Consider the following 21,404-nt stretch of genomic DNA (forward strand, 5'->3'; position numbering starts at 1 on the left):
AATTAAAGAGAAAAAAGAATAGATGTATATTTCGTAGGTTGTATATTGTTGTTCGTTTTGTCCAGACCAATTAATGTTAAAGTGAAGTGTCAGAAAACTTATGTTTTTGTCTTATCCCAAAATAGATTTTTTTTTCTTCCTGCAGACTAAAGGTCTAAAAATAGCACAATACATCTACTGATATTCTGTTGTGGGTTTTGGTTTTGTGTGTCACTTCAAGATAGTAAGTGACCCTAATCCGGCCATTTATTTAAAGAAATTCCTGGATAACAAACCAATAACAAACCAAGGTTATTTACCTCCATCCATCCATCCATCCATCCATCCATCCATCCCAGGATACACAGTGTTGTTCAGCAGAGCATCACTGGGCTTCCTCGGTTACTCAGCTCATTCTTGGGGATTCTGACGCTGTTCCTGACCAAAATGGGATATAAAGTCCCTTCAGCATTTTCTAGATCTCCTCTAGGTTTTTTCCCAGTGGATTGAGCCCAGAAAATTTCCAAAAGCACCAGGATGCACCCTGATCAGATACCCTGACCATCTCATCTGACTCCTTTTGGCTTGTCTCTGAGCTCCTTCTGGATGAGAGAACTACTGAGAGAACAGCATGCAGATGTTGCAAATGCACCTTTGTATTATATATGTGTATATTGTACATTGTAAATATGTATATTTCCTGTAATACAAAAACAAAACCAAAGAGCAAAGTGTACCGGAGTCAAATTCCTTGTTTGTATGTACAAACTTGGCAATAAAGCTGATTCTGATTCTGATTCTGAACCTATATCTATGTCTAAAGCTCATTTCAGCCACTTTTATCAATAAACTTGTTCTCTCAATCATGATCCAGACCTCATCACCAACAGTAAGGGTTGGGACATAGACAGACCAGTGACCATGCAATTTACACCAGAGAAGCCCCAGTCCTTCTGTCCATCTTCAACTCCATCTTTTGCTCTCACTTGAAATCAAGATACTTTAAGTTCTGTGTTTCAAGCAGATACCAACCCCCTGGAGGGAGTAAATCATCCTTTTTTCAGTTTAGAACCATGGCCTTAGACTTACAAGAACTGACTCTTATCCTAACCATTTTACCTATGGCTGAAAACCTTTTCAGGGCATGCTGAAGATCATGTCCTAAGGATGCTAACAGAACCACATCATCTGCAAAAAAGAAAAGATACAACCCTGAGGTTCACAAACCAGACAGTCACCTCTTCATAACTACACGTACACTGCAAGCAGGATTTGTAACAAGGGGCAGCCATAGTGGAGTCTAACACGCACTGGGAACAAGGTCGACATTGAGCCGGACTGGTTACCAGTTCTTGGTTTGGGCATGCATGAACCAGATAGCCCATAAAAGTCACCCAGGTACCCCATAATCCATCAGCACTCCCACAAAATACTTCAAGGGACAATGTCTTCCCTAGATTCAAAAAACACATGATGACCAGAGGTCAATTGTGGAAGAATGAGATCTGGCCCTCAGTTCCACAGTCAAAATGAAACTGTCACTGGTCCATTTGAATCCGAAGTTCGACAATAATTGGAGTATTTCGATCTCTATAAAATCCTTTGTTATTTTAAACCCCCTCCAGGACATAGGCCTTACTTGCAAGTGAGAAATGTAGTTGCACAAGTGGAAAAAATACTGTATATTAAGAAGGATTACTTTCCACTCAGAGGAAGGTCTGCTTTCAGCACTCATCCGACAAAACAACCGGTATCTTTGGGTCAGCTTAATCACAGCAATTTCTGAGGTCAGACCAGTCAGCCTGATGCATCTTTTTATAAACAGTTTTATCAAATAATGTCCCCAGGCATAAGGACACTAGTGAATGACCATAACAGGACAAAACTAAAATCTCTGGGATATTTTATATAGATGAATATGTTACACATCTTTACTGCTTACATTTTTTTCCAGTGGTCTGCATGGTGGTTAGAAGCAAAAATAATAACCATCATTGTCATTGCCATCATTATCACAGGCAACGCAGTTCAAGAGTGCTATTATCATCATTATTACAGCTAATATTACTGATGATGAGGTTTCCATGGCCTTTCGTAGGCCATTCCTAACGTATTGTCATGGAAACAGACAACAGTAAGGGGCACAGCATTGTTGAATTACTCTGTGAAGCTATTTATGACCAAATGGGGCTTGAATGTTGTTCTCGTCTCTGTACACTAAAGGAGCTGTGATGCGGAAAGCCTAAAGGAGAGATGTGTGAGAGTCGGGGGCAGCAGTGGAGAAAATGACCCAAGAATAAAATAACTGTTACAACACTTGAAACAAGAGACTTAAGAGGGAGAAAACACGGAAGGCACTGAAGGGCATGTGACTGGAGAAACACAAATACTGTTTAATGACTGAAAACAATGACACCAATTCACAGAGAAACCAGCAGACAAGTAAGCCTGCTATCCAACAGTTAAATCCCCAGTAAATCTTTATGAGCACAATTAAAGTAGTCCCTGATAAATGAACTTGTATAGTGATCAAAGAAGTTAGACTTGCAGACTGCGCTTCAATTCTTTACATCATCTTAAATCTGTCCAAATACAAACCAGGATAGATTTGTTGCACTTTCTGGTAAAGATGTGTCAACAACCATAAAATAAATGCACACTTTTTGTAACAGCAGAATCTAACACTGAAAAAAAATCCACTATTTAATATGAGTACATATGCTCCGTGGAGAAAAAAATCCCTTAGTTATAGATATTTGCTTCAAAATAAAAATCCCTGGTGGCACAATTTGTGCTACGAACAGACTCTTAAAAATAAATGTAGCTGGAGTTTTTTTTAATGTATACTTGTCTTTTTTTTTTTCCGCCTCCCTGGGCTGCCACCTTACATGGTGGAGGGGTTTGAGTGTCCCAATGATCCTAGGAGCTATGTTGTCAAGAGCTTTATGCCCCTGGTAGGATCACCCAAGGCAAACAGGTCCTAGGTGAGGGATCAGACAAAGCGTAGCCCACAGACCCCTTATGATGATTGCCAAAAATGGACACAGTGCTCCCTCGGCTGCACTTACGTAAGGTAAGGTAAGTTTATTTATATAGCGCTTTTCAGTAATAAGACATTCAAACGCTGTACATGAGGAAGAACAATTACAATACAATCACAAAGAAAATAAACACAGAAAAACAAATCAATTGACACTTATAGTCCTTGGGAGTAATAATAATTAATAATCCTTCCAGGTTTACTGGTAGAAATTGGTTCCAAGCCACTCTTAATAATAAAGCATCTTATGCTAAAAGAAGATGACAATATTGATAGTCTCATAATTCCACTGAATTCTGACTAGGGAAGCTGAGTCACTGGTACAAAACAGCTTTAATCCACATTTTCAGGTTCTAATAATATATTGCTTTTACTGGTACTGAAGTTGAACTAAGTAATAACAGTCCATTGCAGTCTAACTAAGAAAGCTGGGTCATTGGTGTAAGAGCAGCTAAAGTCCAAATTACTAATAATATTTGGTTTTCGCTGGCAATCCTTCAGATAAAACTAAAAATCAATAAAAAAGTAATGAAATACTAATAATAATTGGCTTTTGCTGGTAATCCTTCTGAGAAATCTGAAAATCTATGAAAAGTAATGAAATGACACATTTAGGTAAAGAAAGATAGGAGAAAAAAAAATCATATTTCAGACTGTATTCTTAGCAGAATACAGTCTGAAATAGTACAAAAAAACCTCAGCAGGGGTGAGCAACACACACACAAGTAAAGATTTAGTAAGGGTACGGTAGAATCTTGAGGGTGTGAATGTATAAGTCTGAGTTTGTTTGCAAGAATTAGACTGTCAACACTGATAGAAGCGCCATTGTCCTTGAGAAGAGAGGTGGACGTTTAATCAATTGGCCGCATAGTCCTATCAGCACACAGCTGGTAGGGGAGTGCTGGGGAAGAGCGTCGTGCTTATATAACATCCAGGAGATATTTTGTTGATAGCCAGTTAGCAGAAGTTGCCAAGGCCACATTGGGGTGCCAGATTTAGAAAAAAAAATAAATGTTGTGGTTCAGGCAGTTGTGAATTTCCAACTACCTTAAGAGTTTTAATGGTATGTGAATCCAAATAGCCAAATTTCTGGTACTTTCTGCAGATCTCGAGCGTACAACTTCTCCAAGATTATATCCTTTAACCTCTGAGTCCAACCGCTGCCAGGCTGCGATTCTGTTCAAGAATAGTGTCCAGCTTGCGATTCTGTTCTCTTAACATTCCAGTCTGAGTGTTGATCGCTCTACAGACTCCATCTAACATCGCAGGCAGCTTTGGAATACTTTGAACAGCCGCCCACGTTTTGCGAATCACTCGATAAGCCACGTAACCAACTCCAAAAAGCAGAAATCCTGTTATGAAAAGTCCAAATATGTACACATTTTCTATGTCCTCAACCGACATCGTAGTCAGGCACACAATCTTCCACTGCTGCCAAGAATCCATTGTGTATCCAGAGAAGAACGTCCTGTCTGGACAAGAGGGTCTCCTTTACCCTGTCTTCCTATAGAAAAAAAAAAGAACTGATCAATTACGTTGAGAGTCCAGCTGACCAAATCCATAATTTACAAGTTTGGAGGATATGCAAAGCGAGGCTCTGAGAAAAATACAGACAAAAAGCAGAAGTAGGGATCAGCAGGGAGGGAGGGAGAGAGAGAAAATGCATGTGTCTTCCACCGAGAGTAAGAGAAAAGTCCTGGGCCCACTCTGGAGCCAGGCCTAGAGGTGGGACACGCTGGCGAGCGCCTGGTGGCCGGGCTTTCACCCATGGAGCCCGGCCGGGCACAGCCCGAAGAGTAAGCGTGGGTACCCCCGTTGGAGGGGCCAAAGGATTCGGCAGCAATGTGTTGTGGGTGGCGGCCGAAGGCGGAGACCTTGACGGTCTGATCCTCGGTTGCAGAAGATGGCTCTTAAGACGTGGAATGTCACCTCTCTGGTGGGGAAGGAGCCTGAGTTGGTGTGCGAGGTAGAGAGGTTCCGGCTAGAAATAGTCAGGCTCGCCTCGACGCACGGCTCTGGCTCTGGAACCAGTCTTCTTGTGAGGGGTTGGACACTCTTCCACTCTGGTGTGTCCCCTCGTGAGAAGCGCCGAGCTGGAATGGGCATACTTGTTGTTCCCCATCTCGGCGCCTGTACATTGGGGTTCACCCCGGTGAATGAGAGGGTAGCCTCCCTCCGCCTACGGGTGGGGGGACAGGTTCTGACTGTTGTTTGTGCTTATGCACCAAGCAGCAGTTCAGACTACCCACCCTTTTTGGAGTCCTTGGAGGGGGAGTTGGAGAGCTGGAGAGCACCCCATCCAGGAGACTCCCTTGTTCTGCTGGGGGACTTCAAACAGGTGACAGAGAGAAGTAACCCATAATGTTTCCGCAAGGAATGAACAGAATGAGGGTGTATATGTATAGCGAGACACAGGTGAAAAACAAAAGCCGATTGACATGGTGCAGGCAGGGCGAATGAAGCTGACTGCTTAACAGAGACTGAGAGTAAAAACAAAACATGGCAGGAACTAAATACTACCCAAACATAATCAAACCTAAGAAACATAGGAATAGTAGAACATAATCCAGAAACAATATGAAAAGAATATATATATATATATATATATATATATATATATATATATATATATATATATTAGGTACACCTGTCCAAATGCTCTTTAATACAAATTTCTAATCAGCCAATCACATGGCAGCAACTCCATGCATTTAGGCATGTAGACATGGTCAAGACGATCTGCTGCAGTTCAAACCGAGCATCAGAATGGAGAAGAAAGGTGATTTAAGTGACTTGAACGTGGCATGGTTGTTGGTGCCAGACGGGCTAGTCTGAGTATTTCAGAAACTGCTGATCTACTGGGATTTTCACACACTACCATCTCTAGGGTTTACAGAGAATAGTCCAAAAATATCCAGTGAGCGGCAGTTCTGTGGGCGCAAATGCCTTGTTGATGCCAGAGGTCAGAGGAGAATGGCCAGACTTGTTCGAGCTGATAGAAAGGCAACAGTAACTCAAAAAACCACTCGTTACAACCAAGGCATGCAGAGGAGCATCTCTGAATGCACAACACGTCGAACATTGAGGCGGATGGGCTACAGAAGACCACACCTGGTGCCATTCCTGTCAGCTAAGAACAGGAAACTGAGGCTACAATTCGCACAGGCTCACCAAAATTGGACAATAGAAGATTGAAAAGACTGCGCTTGGTCTGATGAGTCTCAATTTCTGCTGCGACATTCGGATGGTAGGATCAGAATTTGGTGTCGACATACCACCACCACCATCCTGCCTTGTATCAACGGTTCAGGCTGGTGGTGGTGGTGTAATGGTGTGGGGGATATTTTCTTGGCACACTTTGGGCCCCTTATTACCAATTGAGAATCATGTCAACGCCACAGCCTACCTGAGTATTGTTGCTGACCATGTCCATCCCTTTATGACCACAGTGTACCTATCTTCTGAAAGTTTCTTCCAGCAGGATAACGCGCCATGTCATTAAGCACAAATAATCTCAGACTGGTTTCTTGAACATGACAATGAGTTCACGTTACTCAAATGGCCTCCACAGTCACCAGATCTCAATCCAATAGAGCACCTTTGGGATGTGGTGGAACAAGAGATTCGAATCATGGATGTTCAGCCGACAAATCTGCGGCATCTGCGTGATGTTATCATGTCAATATGGACCAAACCCATGAAGGATTAAGGGAGTTCTGAAGGCAAAACCCGGTACTAGCAAGGTGTACCTAATAAAGTGGCCTGTGAATGTATGTATATATATATATATATATTAGGTACACCTGTCCAAATGCTCTTTAATACAAATTTCTAATCAGCCAATCACATGGCAGCAACTCCATGCATTTAGGCATGTAGACATGGTCAAGACAATCTGCTGCAGTTCAAACCGAGCATCAGAACAGGGAAGAAAGGTGATTTAAGTGACTTGAATGTAGCATGGTTGTTGGTGCCAGACGGGCTGGTCTGAGTATTTCAGAAACTGCTGATCTACTGGGATTTTCACACACTACCATCTCTAGGGTGTATAGCTTTATGTGTTTTATTACCAGGGATAGCATCAAATTTATGAAATAAATCTACCGACGCTCTATAATGTTATGAACCTTAATTTATAGGCAAACATATAAATTGACCGTAGACTTTGAAAAAGTATGAACAATTTCTGCTTTCTATTCCACTAGCTATTGACGCAAAAGAGTGTTACCAACAAAACATTCATTTAAATCAGGCCAACGAGATCATAATGAATAAACTTTACTATATGAATCTTCAACTTTACATAAGTCTTGCACGCAGCATGTCTTTAGCTTTGAACAATGAATGAGTTAAACAAAAACATTTATTCTCCTTTCACCTTTAGTCTCAGTAATTGTCATTTATTCACAATCAACTAAATGACCTCTGTTAAAAATTGTAAAACAAGGCTTTTGCCCTAGTTACTACCTAATTTGAAAGACTTGTAAATTCGTGCATGGATATAAATACTACAATGTGTTCACAAGCAAACAGGTTCCTTAAAATGCACAACAAAAGAGGAAGAGGCCATCAGAAAGGATTCAGGAAGGATATTTTACATAATTTTTAAATTCTACCAGTCAGTACACACTGCAGCACAATTTCATGCTTGCTTTGTATTGATTTACTCATACATGTTCAACCATCTTTATTTAATAAAATGTTTATTCTGCAACCTCATGGATAACGTCTGCTTTGATTTTATTGTGTCAGTTAACATATTACGAGAGAAACATGAACAAGAATAATATTGAATACATTAGACAAACCAAAGCCAACCCACAAAAAGTAATTTTAAATTTAATACTATTCACTGTGATAGTAAATAATTAAGAAGCAAAGACAAACACATAGAATGGCAGTGCCACTTTCAAAAAGGCATTATTGGTCCCTATACATTTCTCAACAAACTAGCTACAATTACTCCTTTTAAACACTAGGAACTTCAGATTTGTTGAATTGGTTTCCCTTATTCAACAGATATACACACGTGACTCACAAACAACAGTACACTTTGTCTCAAGTGTGTTAGGGATGCAAAATAAAACACAGAACTTCTTAAATAAATGTATTAACAAAAGAAATGTAATTTCCCAGCCAGATCACTCCAAGGTTTCATTTATGACATGAAAAGAAACCTCTTGTTTATTAAAATTAATTAAGCAAATACATTTTCTGTTTACTAACATGACACTATCATTAATTATTTAGTGACAAACCTTGATTTACTAATGTGTAGAACTATACTGTTTTATGTTTTATACATTTCTTACATTTCATTAGGTGTTGGACAGCTTCACTTTTCATTATTAAATATTCTGTCGCAGGACTTTGAATGAAATGTGGCTGCCATAAAAGTGCAAATCCTGACTCTCCCACCTCCGTGCTTGAAAAGTAGGCGTTAGGTGTTGCTTGTGATGACTGTAGTGCAACATCTCCCTTTTGGTCTCATTTAAACATTGATCCGGAGGTCTTGTAGTGTTCTCTTGAATTACACAAGACCTGAATTCTGATTTAATGTGGCTACAAATCAGGTGCAAATCATGATTCTCCCAACCCCTTGTCTAATAAATTGGTATGAGGTGGTTGTGATGGTTGTAGTCCAACCTAACCAATTTGGTCACACCTGAAAGTTGATGCAATAGTCGTGGGGCATTTTTCTAAAGAGAAGAGGATATTCCTTGCAACCCTTTTAAACAAGCCTACTTTAAACTCTGCACTATTACAAACCTTACACTTTAACAGGATGGCATGGTAGGGAGGTGGTTGTTGTTGTCACTTTAAGTCAAAAATATCTCTGGTTTGCTTTTTTGACTCTTAATTTCTGTTAGAGTTTCTGGACTGACACAAAGAATAAACTCATACTTTTAATAAATGCTGATATGACTTTTAGCGTTAAAGTAATCTATTGCTCCACAAATATCATCACACTGTGACGTACCATGAGTAATGATTTGTCCTTTGTTTAAAGACCTGGTGAATATCTAAGACCACAAGTCCTACTCACTAATAAATAAATAATTTATAAAATAAAAAAAATACATGTAAGATACTTTATATATACTTGTAATGGATAATTACAGAAATAAATAAAAAACATATAGGTTTTTCAGTAATTAATTAAACAGAAAATGAATTGTTGCAAATCGCATATTAAACCTGAAATGGATTTTATGTAAAAGCCATACCTAATGTTTTTTCAGTATTTATTTATTTTATATTTCCTGCACCAATGTCCATCATTCAATTGTTTAAACAGCCACTATGGCACTAAGGACAACCTGCACAGCAACTCAACTGACGACTAATCACCTTGTGTTTAAGTGGAGTCAGCTTCAAACACTGACTTTGATGGGTTAATTGATGAGTCATTTATTTATTTATTGTATATAGTCCCACATAAACAAATATTTTTGCGACTACTTATTTATGTATTGAATACAGACATTTTGGTCCTTGATAGGCGAAGACCACAATACGTTTTACTACATTGAGGCATGAAACCTTAGAACTAAAAGAGGCAATGCTTGGCTTTAACCATGACTGTACATAATTTGGAAGTAGTTTCTAAAAACGAACTACAGTCCTAAAATACTTCAGGAAAGTGCAAGAACAGAAAAGTATTCACAGCTTTTTTTTTTGACATCTTGTAGTGCGGATTTATCCAACTGCTGCATCAATAACACTACAAATTGTAACCGAAAAAACATGTATAAACACAGCAGAGCTTTTTTAACATGTTTCAATGCCCCACAGTAAATGCTTACTATCAACTCTGGGGTATTTGTTGTTTAAGCCCTCTGCAAGAAAAGAATATCCAGATGTACAGTGCATGTTTCACCAAATAACTGTAAAGAATATTCAGACACACATCTCTGCACATGCACTTTCCAGACATGTTCATGCATGAAAGGGTCTTAGGTTCTTAGTTTTTGAAATGATACCTTATACAGTCAGAGGTATATTCTACCATTGTGTTTAACAGCAGATGCTTATTACCCTGCCTCAAAACACAGTCACCTGCATTGGAAGAATATGCAGGACTGACTAAGTTGTATTAGATCAACGTTGAATTTGATAGGAGAGGAAAAAACCTTCTGGTAGGAGCTCACAGTGAAAATATTGCTTGTTCTAACCATGTTCTGAATGTGTTAGTCTTAGATGTAACTGTCCTGCTCCTCTTTAATTGGGGGAAGGGTTTGCGTGGCAACATCTGATTCCATTGAAATAGGAACCTCAATTGTTGTGTCTCTAACAATTTTCTCCACCCTAGTTTCTTTCTGTTCTGCCTTTACAGTGACCTCAGGATCCTGTGTGGTTAAATCTGGCTCGTAGAGGTCTGGATTTGAACAGACTTGCTGGTTGTCATGCCTGTGCATTGCACTCTGGCTGTTGTCTTGGCTTTGCTCTAAGTCCTGGCTGCTGAAGAAGCCCTGGATTGTGTCTTTGGGTAAACCCAGCTGGACAGAGAGTGTGTGGATCGCCTCCTCGTCCGGGTAGAGGCCAACATCCCGGATAAAGCTCTGCAGGATTCCCAGAGCATCATTAGACAGCTTTAACCTATCACCTTGGACGTCTTGTTTAGCTATTGTTTGATTATCTGTCTCTGAACAAACCCCAACTCTGCTGTTGTTCTCAATCTTGACAGTAGACCTATTCACAAACACGTTATTCCTTACATTTTCACATTGGCTGTTTTGACTGATGTCATCTTGGCCTCTCAGCTCTATGTTCCCATCCCTTTTTTGAACATCACTTTCTCTACCAATGAACCCCGCTCTTCCAGTAATACCCCATTCTACAAATAGATTATTAGCGTTTTCTTTTTCCCCATCAACCCATTCCGGACTGTCTCCCCTTTCATCATCCCAGCAGGGTCTGCTCTGCAAATTTGCTCTGAAGCGCCCCCAGGCACCCCCAGCCTCAGACTCAGCAGGTGATGCAGTGCATGGTTGGGGTGGAGATAGGTCAAGCCCTGGCTCAGGCTGAAGCGGGTGATGGGGTTGAAGATGGTGTTGCTGAGACATCATTAAGTTGCGTTGGTGCTGTTGAGACAAATAGGTAGTAATAGAAAAGAAAAATACACACTTATGCACTGATCAGAACCATACAGTGGTTCTCAAATGTGTACATATCCCTGAAAAAATTCAAGGATTTTGTGTAAAAAACACACCATTTATCCTGTACAATTCCACTAAAAAACAAACAAATTTATACAAAGAAAAAAAAAAAAAAATTTAAAAAGTGTGCACTGTGAACTCTTCTAAACTAATACTTTGTTTAAGGACCTTTTGATTTAATTACAGCATCTAGTATACTTTGGAAGACGTCTATCAACATTCCACAGTATTTGCCCACTCTTACTTGCCAAACTCTTCACCGGTTCGCTCTGTGGGATTTATTGCCAAGAACCTTCCTTAGGTGACCCCACAGATTTTTTCGATAGAGTTCTGCAGTCTGGCTCAAATGTAACATACAGTACTTTCATTATCCTGTCATGAAGTCATTCTTCTTTAGGTGATCGGGGTATATGCTAACTTTCTAGCAGAGAACTAAAAGTTTAGGTCTAAACTAATTAGTATTTGGAATTGCTTATAACTTCATCCATCCTGATGAAAATCTTTGTTGCATATGCAGAAAAGTAACCCAGTAGCATGATGCTGCCACCACCATTTATCACTATGGGAACGGTATTAACACTTTTTGCTGTAGTAATTTGTTTTCACTTGAATTGGAAAATGTGTGTGCATTAATACTGTACTCCTCTTATAGCCTTACCAGTACGCTGTCATTGTTGAGTACTGTGAACCTGTCAGCACAGTACTGTGAAGTCACACTGCCACTCTCCTGCTCATAGATGGCATCCCGCTCAATCTGGGACAGGCTGAGGAATCGACGGATCATGCACAGGTTCTCCCACAACGTGCGGTTCTCTGGGCACGGATCTTCCTTCCACCGCAGAAGCTCACACAGCCAGCCCTACAATACCATACACTGATGATATACACTATAATGCCAAAAGTATTTGACTGTCTACTTTTACATGTACATGAACTTTAATGACATCCTATTCTTAACCTATAAGGTCTAATTTGTTTATGGACCCACTGTTGCCAGCAATAGGAACTTCAACTATTCTGTAAACATCTTCCACAAGGTTCAGGAGTGTGTTCATAGTTAGATGAGAAGAATAACAGTCTCTGCTCTAATTCATCCCAAACATGTTCAAGAAGGTTGAGGTAGGAACTATGTGCAGGCCAGTGAAGTTTCTCCACACCAGACTTTATAGACCTGCAGCCATGGAAGTGATTGTAATTCATTGATTTGGTGGTTTGACACAATACTTTTGGCAATGTAGTGTGGATAATCAAATATTTATTCAAACTCTTTTTCTTGGCCTAATATAAACCATTATTTATTTTGTGTGAATCATATTTAATGGTGTGTCTGTTTGTACTTTGACGTCACAATTTCTTATTTCCAAAGCAGTGGAAGCAAATGGAGAAGTCTTTGATGTCAGAATTCTGATTCCGAACTCAAATCCAATATGGCCAAATAACACACATTAAGTTTGTAGCTTTTGACCCTGCAGAAAGTTGCCGACCTCTAGGTACTGTGAGCCTCAGAATCCGCTGACCTCACTTTGTCATTATACATGGCCTACCACTTCATGGCTGAGTTATTGTCATTTCGGATCGCTTCCACTTTGTTATAATATTAACCATCCATCCATCCATCCACCCATCCATCCATCCATCCATCCATCCATCCATCCATCCATCCATCCATCCATCCATCCATCCATCCATCCATCCCACTTATCCTTGCAGGGTCGCAGAGAGGCAGAGGGCACCCTGCATAGGTCAGGTTTGAGTTACTGAACAATGTTTTCAATCCATGGACACCACCTTGCAAAAGTCTATACCTTGTGATGATCTCACATTTATTTCATGTAACAACCACAAGCTTCAATGTATTTTGAGAATTTTATGTGACAAAATTACATAGTAGCACTATCATTGTGAATTTAAAATGTATCCAGTGATTTACACATTCTCTTCATATCTTTGGTACATTGGTACATAATGATATTTTTGGGATTTAATACCTGACCTTTAAGGCAATTTCATATCTGACATTTCATGGGTTTTCATATCTGACATGTTTTGAATTTCATATCTGACATTTATTTGACATTTATCCTGTGACCTGTTCGCTTGGGTCTGTGAGCATGCTGTGCTGAGGCCTGTACACAGATTGGAGGTTGGGAGAGAGGGGGCGCTGTGGTTGTCTTAGTTTGGTGGTTTGAGCAGGGGACACTTCTTGTTTAATTAAACATCCAGGGGAACTATTACGTGTGCTAACAGCTTTTGCATATACTAGACTTCTGACAAATCTGAAACATGCTATAGCATAATAAAGACACAATTTCTCATCTGTTCTTGAGTGTTCACTGACTAGCACATAATTAGGAAGAGGAAGTAGAATGATATATCATTTCAAACTTTACAAATAAAATATGAAAAGTGTGGTGTGCATGTGTCCTCATTTTCCCCATCAACTCGGACTAGCCCCCCTGTCCCTGCCAAAGACAAGTATTCCCACATATTTTGCTGCCACCACTGTGTTTAATACTTGTGGTGATGTGTTCAGTGTGGTATGCACAGTTTTCAACCATACATAGCGTTTTGTATGTATGCCAAACTTTTTACATCTTCTACATGATCTGATGTTTCTCCTATATGGTTTGTGGAAAATTTCTGGTGAGACATCTACTGGCTTTCCTACAACAGAGTGCATGAACTGAACACATTCTTCAATAGGTTCAGTTCAGAAACAAGCTTCGCATCCTCCTCTCCTGCTCACAGCCAAACAGACATTCCATCTTCCTTTGACCCACAGGACCCACAGCTGTCCAGTAACACCTCACATTTTTTATCTTCCACCTCAGCCCTAGACCCTTCTACATGTTTGCCTTCAACCATATCAGAAGATGCTGATGCGTCCTTTGCTTCCCCCTTCCACCTGTGTGTCTCAAGAAGTCAAGTGAAGAGACAACTGGAGAGACTGAACCAGAATAAGGCTGCAGATCCAGATGGTGTCAGCCCTAGAGTCCTGAAGGCCTGTGCAGAGAAGCTCTGTGAGATTCTGCAGCACCTCTTCAACCTTAGCCTGGCCCAGAAGAAGGTTTTGGTGTTGTGGAAGACCTCCTGTCTTGTTCCGGTGCCAAAGAAAACTCACCCATCAGTCCTCAATGACTATAGACCTGTTGCCCTAACATCCCACATCATGAAGGTCCTAGAGAGACTCCTGTTGGCCCACCTGAGTAAGCAAACAGTAAACCATCAGACCCCCTTCAGTTTGCTTATCGCTGTGGAGTTGGAGTTGAAGATGCCATCATACACCTGCTTCAACAAACCCACTGTCATCTGGACAAAGCCAGTAGCATTGTGAGGATCATGTTCTTTGATTTCTCCAGTGCATTTAATACAATCCAACCTGATTTGCTTTGTCAGAAACTCCAGAAGACTCAGGTGGAGGCCTCAACAATCTCCTGGATCAAAGACTACCTGACAAACAGACCACAGTTTGTGAGACTGAAGGGTTGTGAGTCTAACCAGGTAGTCAGCAGCACAGGAGCACCACAGGGGACTGTACTCTCACCATTCCTTTTCACTCTGTACACCTCAGACTTCCAGTACAAGACAGACTCCTGTCATCTGCAGAAATACTCGGATGATTCTGCAGTCGTGGGGTGGATCAGAGATGGACAAGAAGCTGAGTACAGGAAGGTGGTGGACCGCTTTGTGGCATGGTGTAGAAACAATCATCTCATTTTGAACATGACTAAAACAAAGGAGATGATTGTAGATTTTAAGAGAAACAAGAATAAGTCAAAAACTATTTCTATTTCTATCATGGGAGAAGAAGTGGAGGTGGTGGAGGAGTATAAATATCTCGGTGTTCACCTGGACAACAGACTGGAGTGGAGATGCAACTGTGAAGCCATCTACAAGAAGGGACAGAGCAGACTGTACTTCTTGAGGAAGCTTAGGTCCTTTGGTGTTTGCAGCAAGATGCTGCATATCTCCTATAACTCTGTTGTGGAAAGTGTGATCTCTTCTACCATCATCTGCTGGGGAAGCAGCATCACAACCAGGGACTTAAAAAAGCTCAACAAACTGATAAAGAAGGCTGGCTCTGTTCTGGGGACTCCTCTGGAACCTCTGGAGATCATTGTACAAAGATGGATTCTTCATAAAATGAAGAACGTTATGGAGAACCCTGAGTATCCTCTTCATCAGACTGTCCTACAACAACAGAGTCAGAGGCTTCTTCAGATCTGCTATAAGACGGAGCGCTACAGGAGATCCTTCCTGCTCACAGCCATCAGCATCTACAACGGCTCTTTGAGGAAACCTTCATAATATGAGCTACAACAACATTTAATTTCCCTTTGGGATTAATAAAGTATTTTTGAATTGAATTGAATTGAATGACTAATAACTGTCCTGTCAAAACCTAACACTACCAGTCTAGTGAGCTCCAAAGTACCCATGATGCCATTAGTTCACTAATATTCTCTAACAGACCTTTAAGGCCACAGACGTGTTCCATTCAAAATGACAGAAGGCTGCTGGTTCAACTGGATTTTATTAAGGGGTATCAAAATAAAGGGAGTGAATACAAATGCATGCCACACCTTTCAGATTTTTATTTGTAAAACGTTTTAAGAATCATTTATGGTTTTCCTTTCATTCCCAACTAAGCATTAATTTGTGTTTATTCATCACATAAAATCCTGTTAACAGTGAAATATGTGGTTGTAAGACGACAAAATGTGAACAAGTTAGGGGCATAAGGCGAGTTTTTAAAGTAATAGTAAGTGGGTGGAAGACTAAAATATTTTGCACTTCCTGGGTCTAATTTCTCATTTTCTTTATGCATTTACTGAAAAGTGTTTGTTGTCTACTTACGAAATGTGCAAAAAGGTGAATTTATTGATGCCTCACCCACTAATCTCTTATCTGCTTTAATTGTTTCGGCATCACAGGAGTAGAAACTTGAGTGAGTGGCAGATTGAGGAAAATGAGGGGCATAAAGCCCAGTTATATTTATGAACGGCAGCATGATTGGAAGCAGGCTTATAGTCTCACACAGATACATACACACACACCTGGCTAAAGCCCAGTTTCAGCACTGAAAGCCATCCAGATGCACAGTCCAGATAGGAGAGAGAGACTGAGCATGGTTCTGTCTGCCAACTAACTGGGTAAATTAGAGAGGGGAAAAGAAGAGGAGAGAAAGCAAAGGAAAAACAAGCAAAAGAGGTAGCAAACTGCACAAAGTAAAAGTGAAAGTAAAAAAAGAAGAGGGGCAGAGAAAGGAGGAAAAAAAACAAAATATTGGACCCCTTGCTTGTGCATGCAAGGCCACAGGATGACCTCTAAATGAATAGAGTTCCTTTCAAGAAAGAAAGAAAGAAAGAAAGGTGGAAATGTAGATGATGTAGAACGAGGGAAAGCGAGACAGCTAAAATCCCCTCTTCCTATGAAGGGAAATTATCCTTAAAACAAAAGGCAATAACAAGCTTATGGGGCCGCTATAAAAATGAGAACAATAAACACTCGAATCATGCCCGCGTGTGTTTGTATTAGTGGATTTATGTGAGTGTGCCTGTTTGTGCAATTGTGTGTTAGTAGCCTTGCAGTATGTCTGTGTGCATAAGTAGGCATTGTGAGTGTGTGCATGCCGACTATTAAAGCGATAATTTAGGACACAATAGCAGTCCGATGCACTGACGATAGTCCTCTGCAGAGCACAGCTGCTGGATGATTATCTGGGCTTTTCTCCACACACATTAGCTATTTCTGATTCAAATGAGAACATGTAGTTATCTAAAAATGCCAAATTTAAACATTTAATCAAGCAATGAAAATAAGTGGCTAAAATATGCACAAGTTAGGGATTTGAAAAGTTCATGGGTTTTTACAGGTAATGACCAAGAATGCCCATACCTGACTTTTGGAGACGGAAACCTTTGCAAAAAGAGCTTGGGACACTTTGGCCCTCTTCATCTCGTGCTGGATTTCCTCATAAATAGAGGCATTGACATTAAGGACACAACTGTCAGTCCTCAAGCCTCTGTCAGCTGTAACTGGTGATAGCCTCGCCTGAGAAGAGACAGAAAACCGTTGCAAGGAGGATTGGGTTTTAATCCACACTAAATAACAGGGAGTTAGATTAATCTAGAAATAAGGAGCAGATAAAATGTTGTAATTGCAGAGCAATGCTTAAGCTGATTTTTACAACATAGGATTGTGTTATAATCAGCAGAGGAAAGAAAGCTACTTTAACTAGAAATCTAACTATGGGTACATACAATGATCTCAGTGATTCTTATCTTTTTAATGTGTAATATTTAATGTGACAACACTAAGCTTTTAATGTAAGCCTGCTATTGAGCTATCTACCTAGCTAGTTATGCTGTTTTAGGCTTAGACTGTGGTAGGACTTGTTGATCCATTTTCTCACTCTGCTGCCTTCACTCTCTCTGCTCTCCATGTATGCCTTATTTCCAATTATTCCTGCCATTAACTTCTGATCTCAGATTTTTCTTTTAATACAAGCTACACCTCACTGAGTGATTCTCTTCAGAGGTCTCTTTCCTCAAGGAAGATATTGACAGAGCTTTTTCTACAATTAACTTTATTTACTGTTCTTTACTATAGAGGGCACTCCTGGCTCACTACATCTGGGTTTTGATGTGTCTCTTTCCTGCAAACAGCCACAGAAAGATATTATATATATCTGCATTAACTTGGTGAAAGTACTCCTGGATCTTTCCATCTCTTTCAGTTGCCCGCCGACTGTGGCAGATAGCCCCACACACTGGGGCTTGTTCTGCTGGAGGCTCCTTTCTATTAGAACGGGAGAGGTTCCTATGTACAGGTCCTTCTCAAAATATTAGCATATTGTGATAAAGTTCATTATTTTCCATAATGTCATGATGAAAATGTAACATTCATATATTTTAGATTCATTGCACACTAACTGAAATATTTCAGGTCTTTTATTGTCTTAATACGGATGATTGTGGCATACAGCTCATGAAAACCCAAAATTCCTATCTCACAAAATTAGCATATTTCATCCGACCAATAAAAGAAAAGTGTTTTTAATACAAAAAACGTCAACCTTCAAATAATCATGTACAGTTATGCACTCAATACTTGGTCAGGAATCCTTTGGCAGAAATGACTGCTTCAGTGCGGCGTGGCATGGAGGCAATCAGCCTGTGGCACTGCTGAGGTCTTATGGAGGCCCAGGATGCTTCGATAGCGGCCTTTAGCTCATCCAGAGTGTTGGGTCTTGAGTCTCTCAACGTTCTCTTCACAATATCCCACAGATTCTCTATGGGGTTCAGGTCAGGAGAGTTGGCAGGCCAATTGAGCACAGTGATACCATGGTCAGTAAACCATTTACCAGTGGTTTTGGCACTGTGAGCAGGTGCCAGGTCGTGCTGAAAAATGAAATCTTCATCTCCATAAAGCTTTTCAGCAGATGGAAGCATGAAGTGCTCCAAAATCTCCTGATAGCTAGCTGCATTGACCCTACCCTTGATAAAACACAGTGGACCAACACCAGCAGCTGACACGGCACCCCAGACCATCACTGACTGTGGGTACTTGACACTGGACATCTGGCATTTTGGCATTTCCTTCTCCCCAGTCTTCCTCCAGACTCTGGCACCTTGATTTCCGAATGTCATGCAGAATTTGCTTTCATCCGAAAAAAGTACTTTGGACCACTGAGCAACAGTCCAGTGCTGCTTCTCTGTAGCCCAGGTCAGGCGCTTCTGCCGCTGTTTCTGGTTCTAAAGTGGCTTGACCTGGGGAATGCGGCACCTGTAGCCCATTTCCTGCACACGCCTGTGCACGGTGGCTCTGAATGTTTCTACTCCAGACTCAGTCCACTGCTTCCGCAGGTCCCCCAAGGTCTGGAATCGGCCCTTCTCCACAATCTTCCTCAGGGTCCGGTCACCTCTTCTCGTTGTGCAGCGTTTTCTGCCACACTTTTTCCTTCCCACAGACTTCCCACTGAGGTGCCTTGATACAGCACTCTGGGAACAGCCTATTCGTTCAGAAATTTCTTTCTGTGTCTTACCCTCTTGCTTGAGGGTGTCAATAGTGGCCTTCTGGACAGCAGTCAGGTCGGCAGTCTTACCCATGATTGGGGTTTTGAGTGATGAACCAGGCTGGGAGTTTTAAAGGCCTCAGGAATCTTTTGCAGGTGTTTAGAGTTAACTCGTTGATTCAGATGATTAGGTTCATAGCTCGTTTAGAGACCCTTTTAAGGATATGCTAATTTTGTGAGATAGGAATTTTGGGTTTTCATGAGCTGTATGCCAAAATCATCCGTATTAAGACAATAAAAGACCTGAAATATTTCAGTTAGTGTGCAATGAATCTAAAATATATGAATGTTAAATTTTCATCATGACATTATGGAAAATAATGAACTTTATCACAATATGCTAATATTTTGAGAAGGACCTGTATAGTCACCACATGCTTGCTTAGGAGTGATTGCTGCAAAATCAGTGTTTCAGTAAATTAGCTGGACTTATATATAATTTTTACCAAATGGCACTGGATAGCACTGAACTGTATACTATATATTTAAGCAGGTCTAAATCTAACTATATGACTGGATCAAACTGAATAAAATTTTAGTCAGATAAGGCTTTATTGGTAAATTTAGTATAGCACAATGGTTGAATGTCGCTTTAAAGCAAGAGAACCACAGGATTAGTTGGACACAGAATATAATTGAGAGAATGAACACTAGTTTTAAATGAAAATACGGGTGTATAGACATGTTTAAATGCATATATTTGCATTACTCAGAAACACATGACAAGGGATCAGAATCAGCATTTTGAGAAATGAAGTCAAAGGGAATGCAGAGATTTTGCTGCATTTGGAATCTGCATCCAACATACTATTAAACAGCTATCTATCATCTAGGGGCTGTTGGTATAACCATGGCCAACTCTGTTTAGTAGCCTTCCCTTGTCAAACAAACCTGAAAGAACACTATTTTATAAATCTTTCTGCAATTTAGCTGCAGAAAACATCTGAGGCTGCATTTACATAATTCACCTAAATCATAAAGGGTTTAAATCCTTAAAAATAAAGCCTTTAAATTAGAAGAATGTGCACTTATTTTTATTATGACTGCAAGGTGGAAACTCTCAGAGTATGTGTGCAAGACTGGCTTTTGTTTTCATTTCTTACAGTCTCTGCACTGGCTTACCTGCGTGGATCTTGGGGGTGTGTTGTTACAGCTGGGTGGGAAGCCGGTCATGCTCCTCTCCTTCTCCTCCTGGTACATGCGCTCTCTCTCAGCCTCGGGAAGCTGCAGAAAACTGTTCATGGCCCGTAGGTTGACCAGCAGAGACTGGGAGGCATGTTTTAGATCCTCCTCCTTCCGCAGGATCTCTGAGAGTAAACCCTAGTAAAAATGCATTAAGGTTGATTTTTATCTCAGAAACATTCATAAATAGTACACACAGAACATACTGGGCTATTTCTTTAACCCAAATGCTACATATACAGAATATTTTAACCAAACACTTGGTCAAAAATTGTGACCTAGTTTTTTGGGTTAGAGAGCTGACTCAAAGGAGATTCTTCATAGAGCGCCATTTTAGACTATTCTTTAAAGCTATGTTTTACTTTCACACTTTGACCAAAGAATTGGTTGTAAACCTACTACTGGCAGGCAGTATTTTATACTGAGTTATATACAGTTGAGACCAAAATTATTCATACTACTGGCAGATTTAGATGAAAGGTAATCGTTTAATTATTACCAACATGCAGTGGCGGCCAGCGGTGACCTCTGATAAAAGAGGAGGACATGTAAAATATATTTTTACAAATTCTATTCTAAATTATATATATATATATATATATATATATATATGTCAGTTTTACTTACTAAAGTGTGCCTCTGTATAATATGAAATATATATAAACTACATTTCCCAGGTACTGATATTCATTCACCAGTGAATTCCCACAGGCAGCCTCGTATGTTTATATCACGGGGAACTGTTCAGACTGCCCCAACGGTGCCACCGAATAGCCAATATTGTGCAGTTGCCAGGGCAAATTAATAAATATATATGGCCAATCAGTGTCACAGAATTTCATGGGCTTGGGGCACTGAAAATATTGGCCCTCACGGGTAAAAAAAACAAAAAAACGCTTGTGTGGCGCAGTCAATCAGAGGGATGATAGCAAACTTAACGAGCAAGGTGCAGCTTCCACTGAATTTG

The 21,404-nt window shown here is 40.3% G+C and overlaps 1 protein-coding gene across 1 annotated transcript in view; it reads right to left on the minus strand.

Moving 5' to 3' along the window:
* Positions 1–7,084: 7,084 nt before the first annotated feature.
* satb1a (SATB homeobox 1a) overlaps positions 7,085–21,404 on the minus strand; it is a 31,829-nt gene continuing 17,509 nt past the window's right edge. Inside the window, exons 8-11 of the mRNA XM_047383069.1 lie at positions 20,378–20,575; positions 17,077–17,232; positions 11,837–12,037; positions 7,085–11,103 (exon numbers count right to left, since the gene is read on the minus strand). Coding sequence (XP_047239025.1) covers positions 10,216–11,103; positions 11,837–12,037; positions 17,077–17,232; positions 20,378–20,575 — 1,443 coding nt within the window. The 3' untranslated portion in view covers positions 7,085–10,215. The remainder of the gene's footprint in view (positions 11,104–11,836; positions 12,038–17,076; positions 17,233–20,377; positions 20,576–21,404) is intronic.

The sequence above is a fragment of the Girardinichthys multiradiatus genome, chromosome 13 (genome assembly GCF_021462225.1).
Source record: "Girardinichthys multiradiatus isolate DD_20200921_A chromosome 13, DD_fGirMul_XY1, whole genome shotgun sequence".
Classification (NCBI taxonomy): Eukaryota; Metazoa; Chordata; class Actinopteri; order Cyprinodontiformes; family Goodeidae; genus Girardinichthys; species Girardinichthys multiradiatus.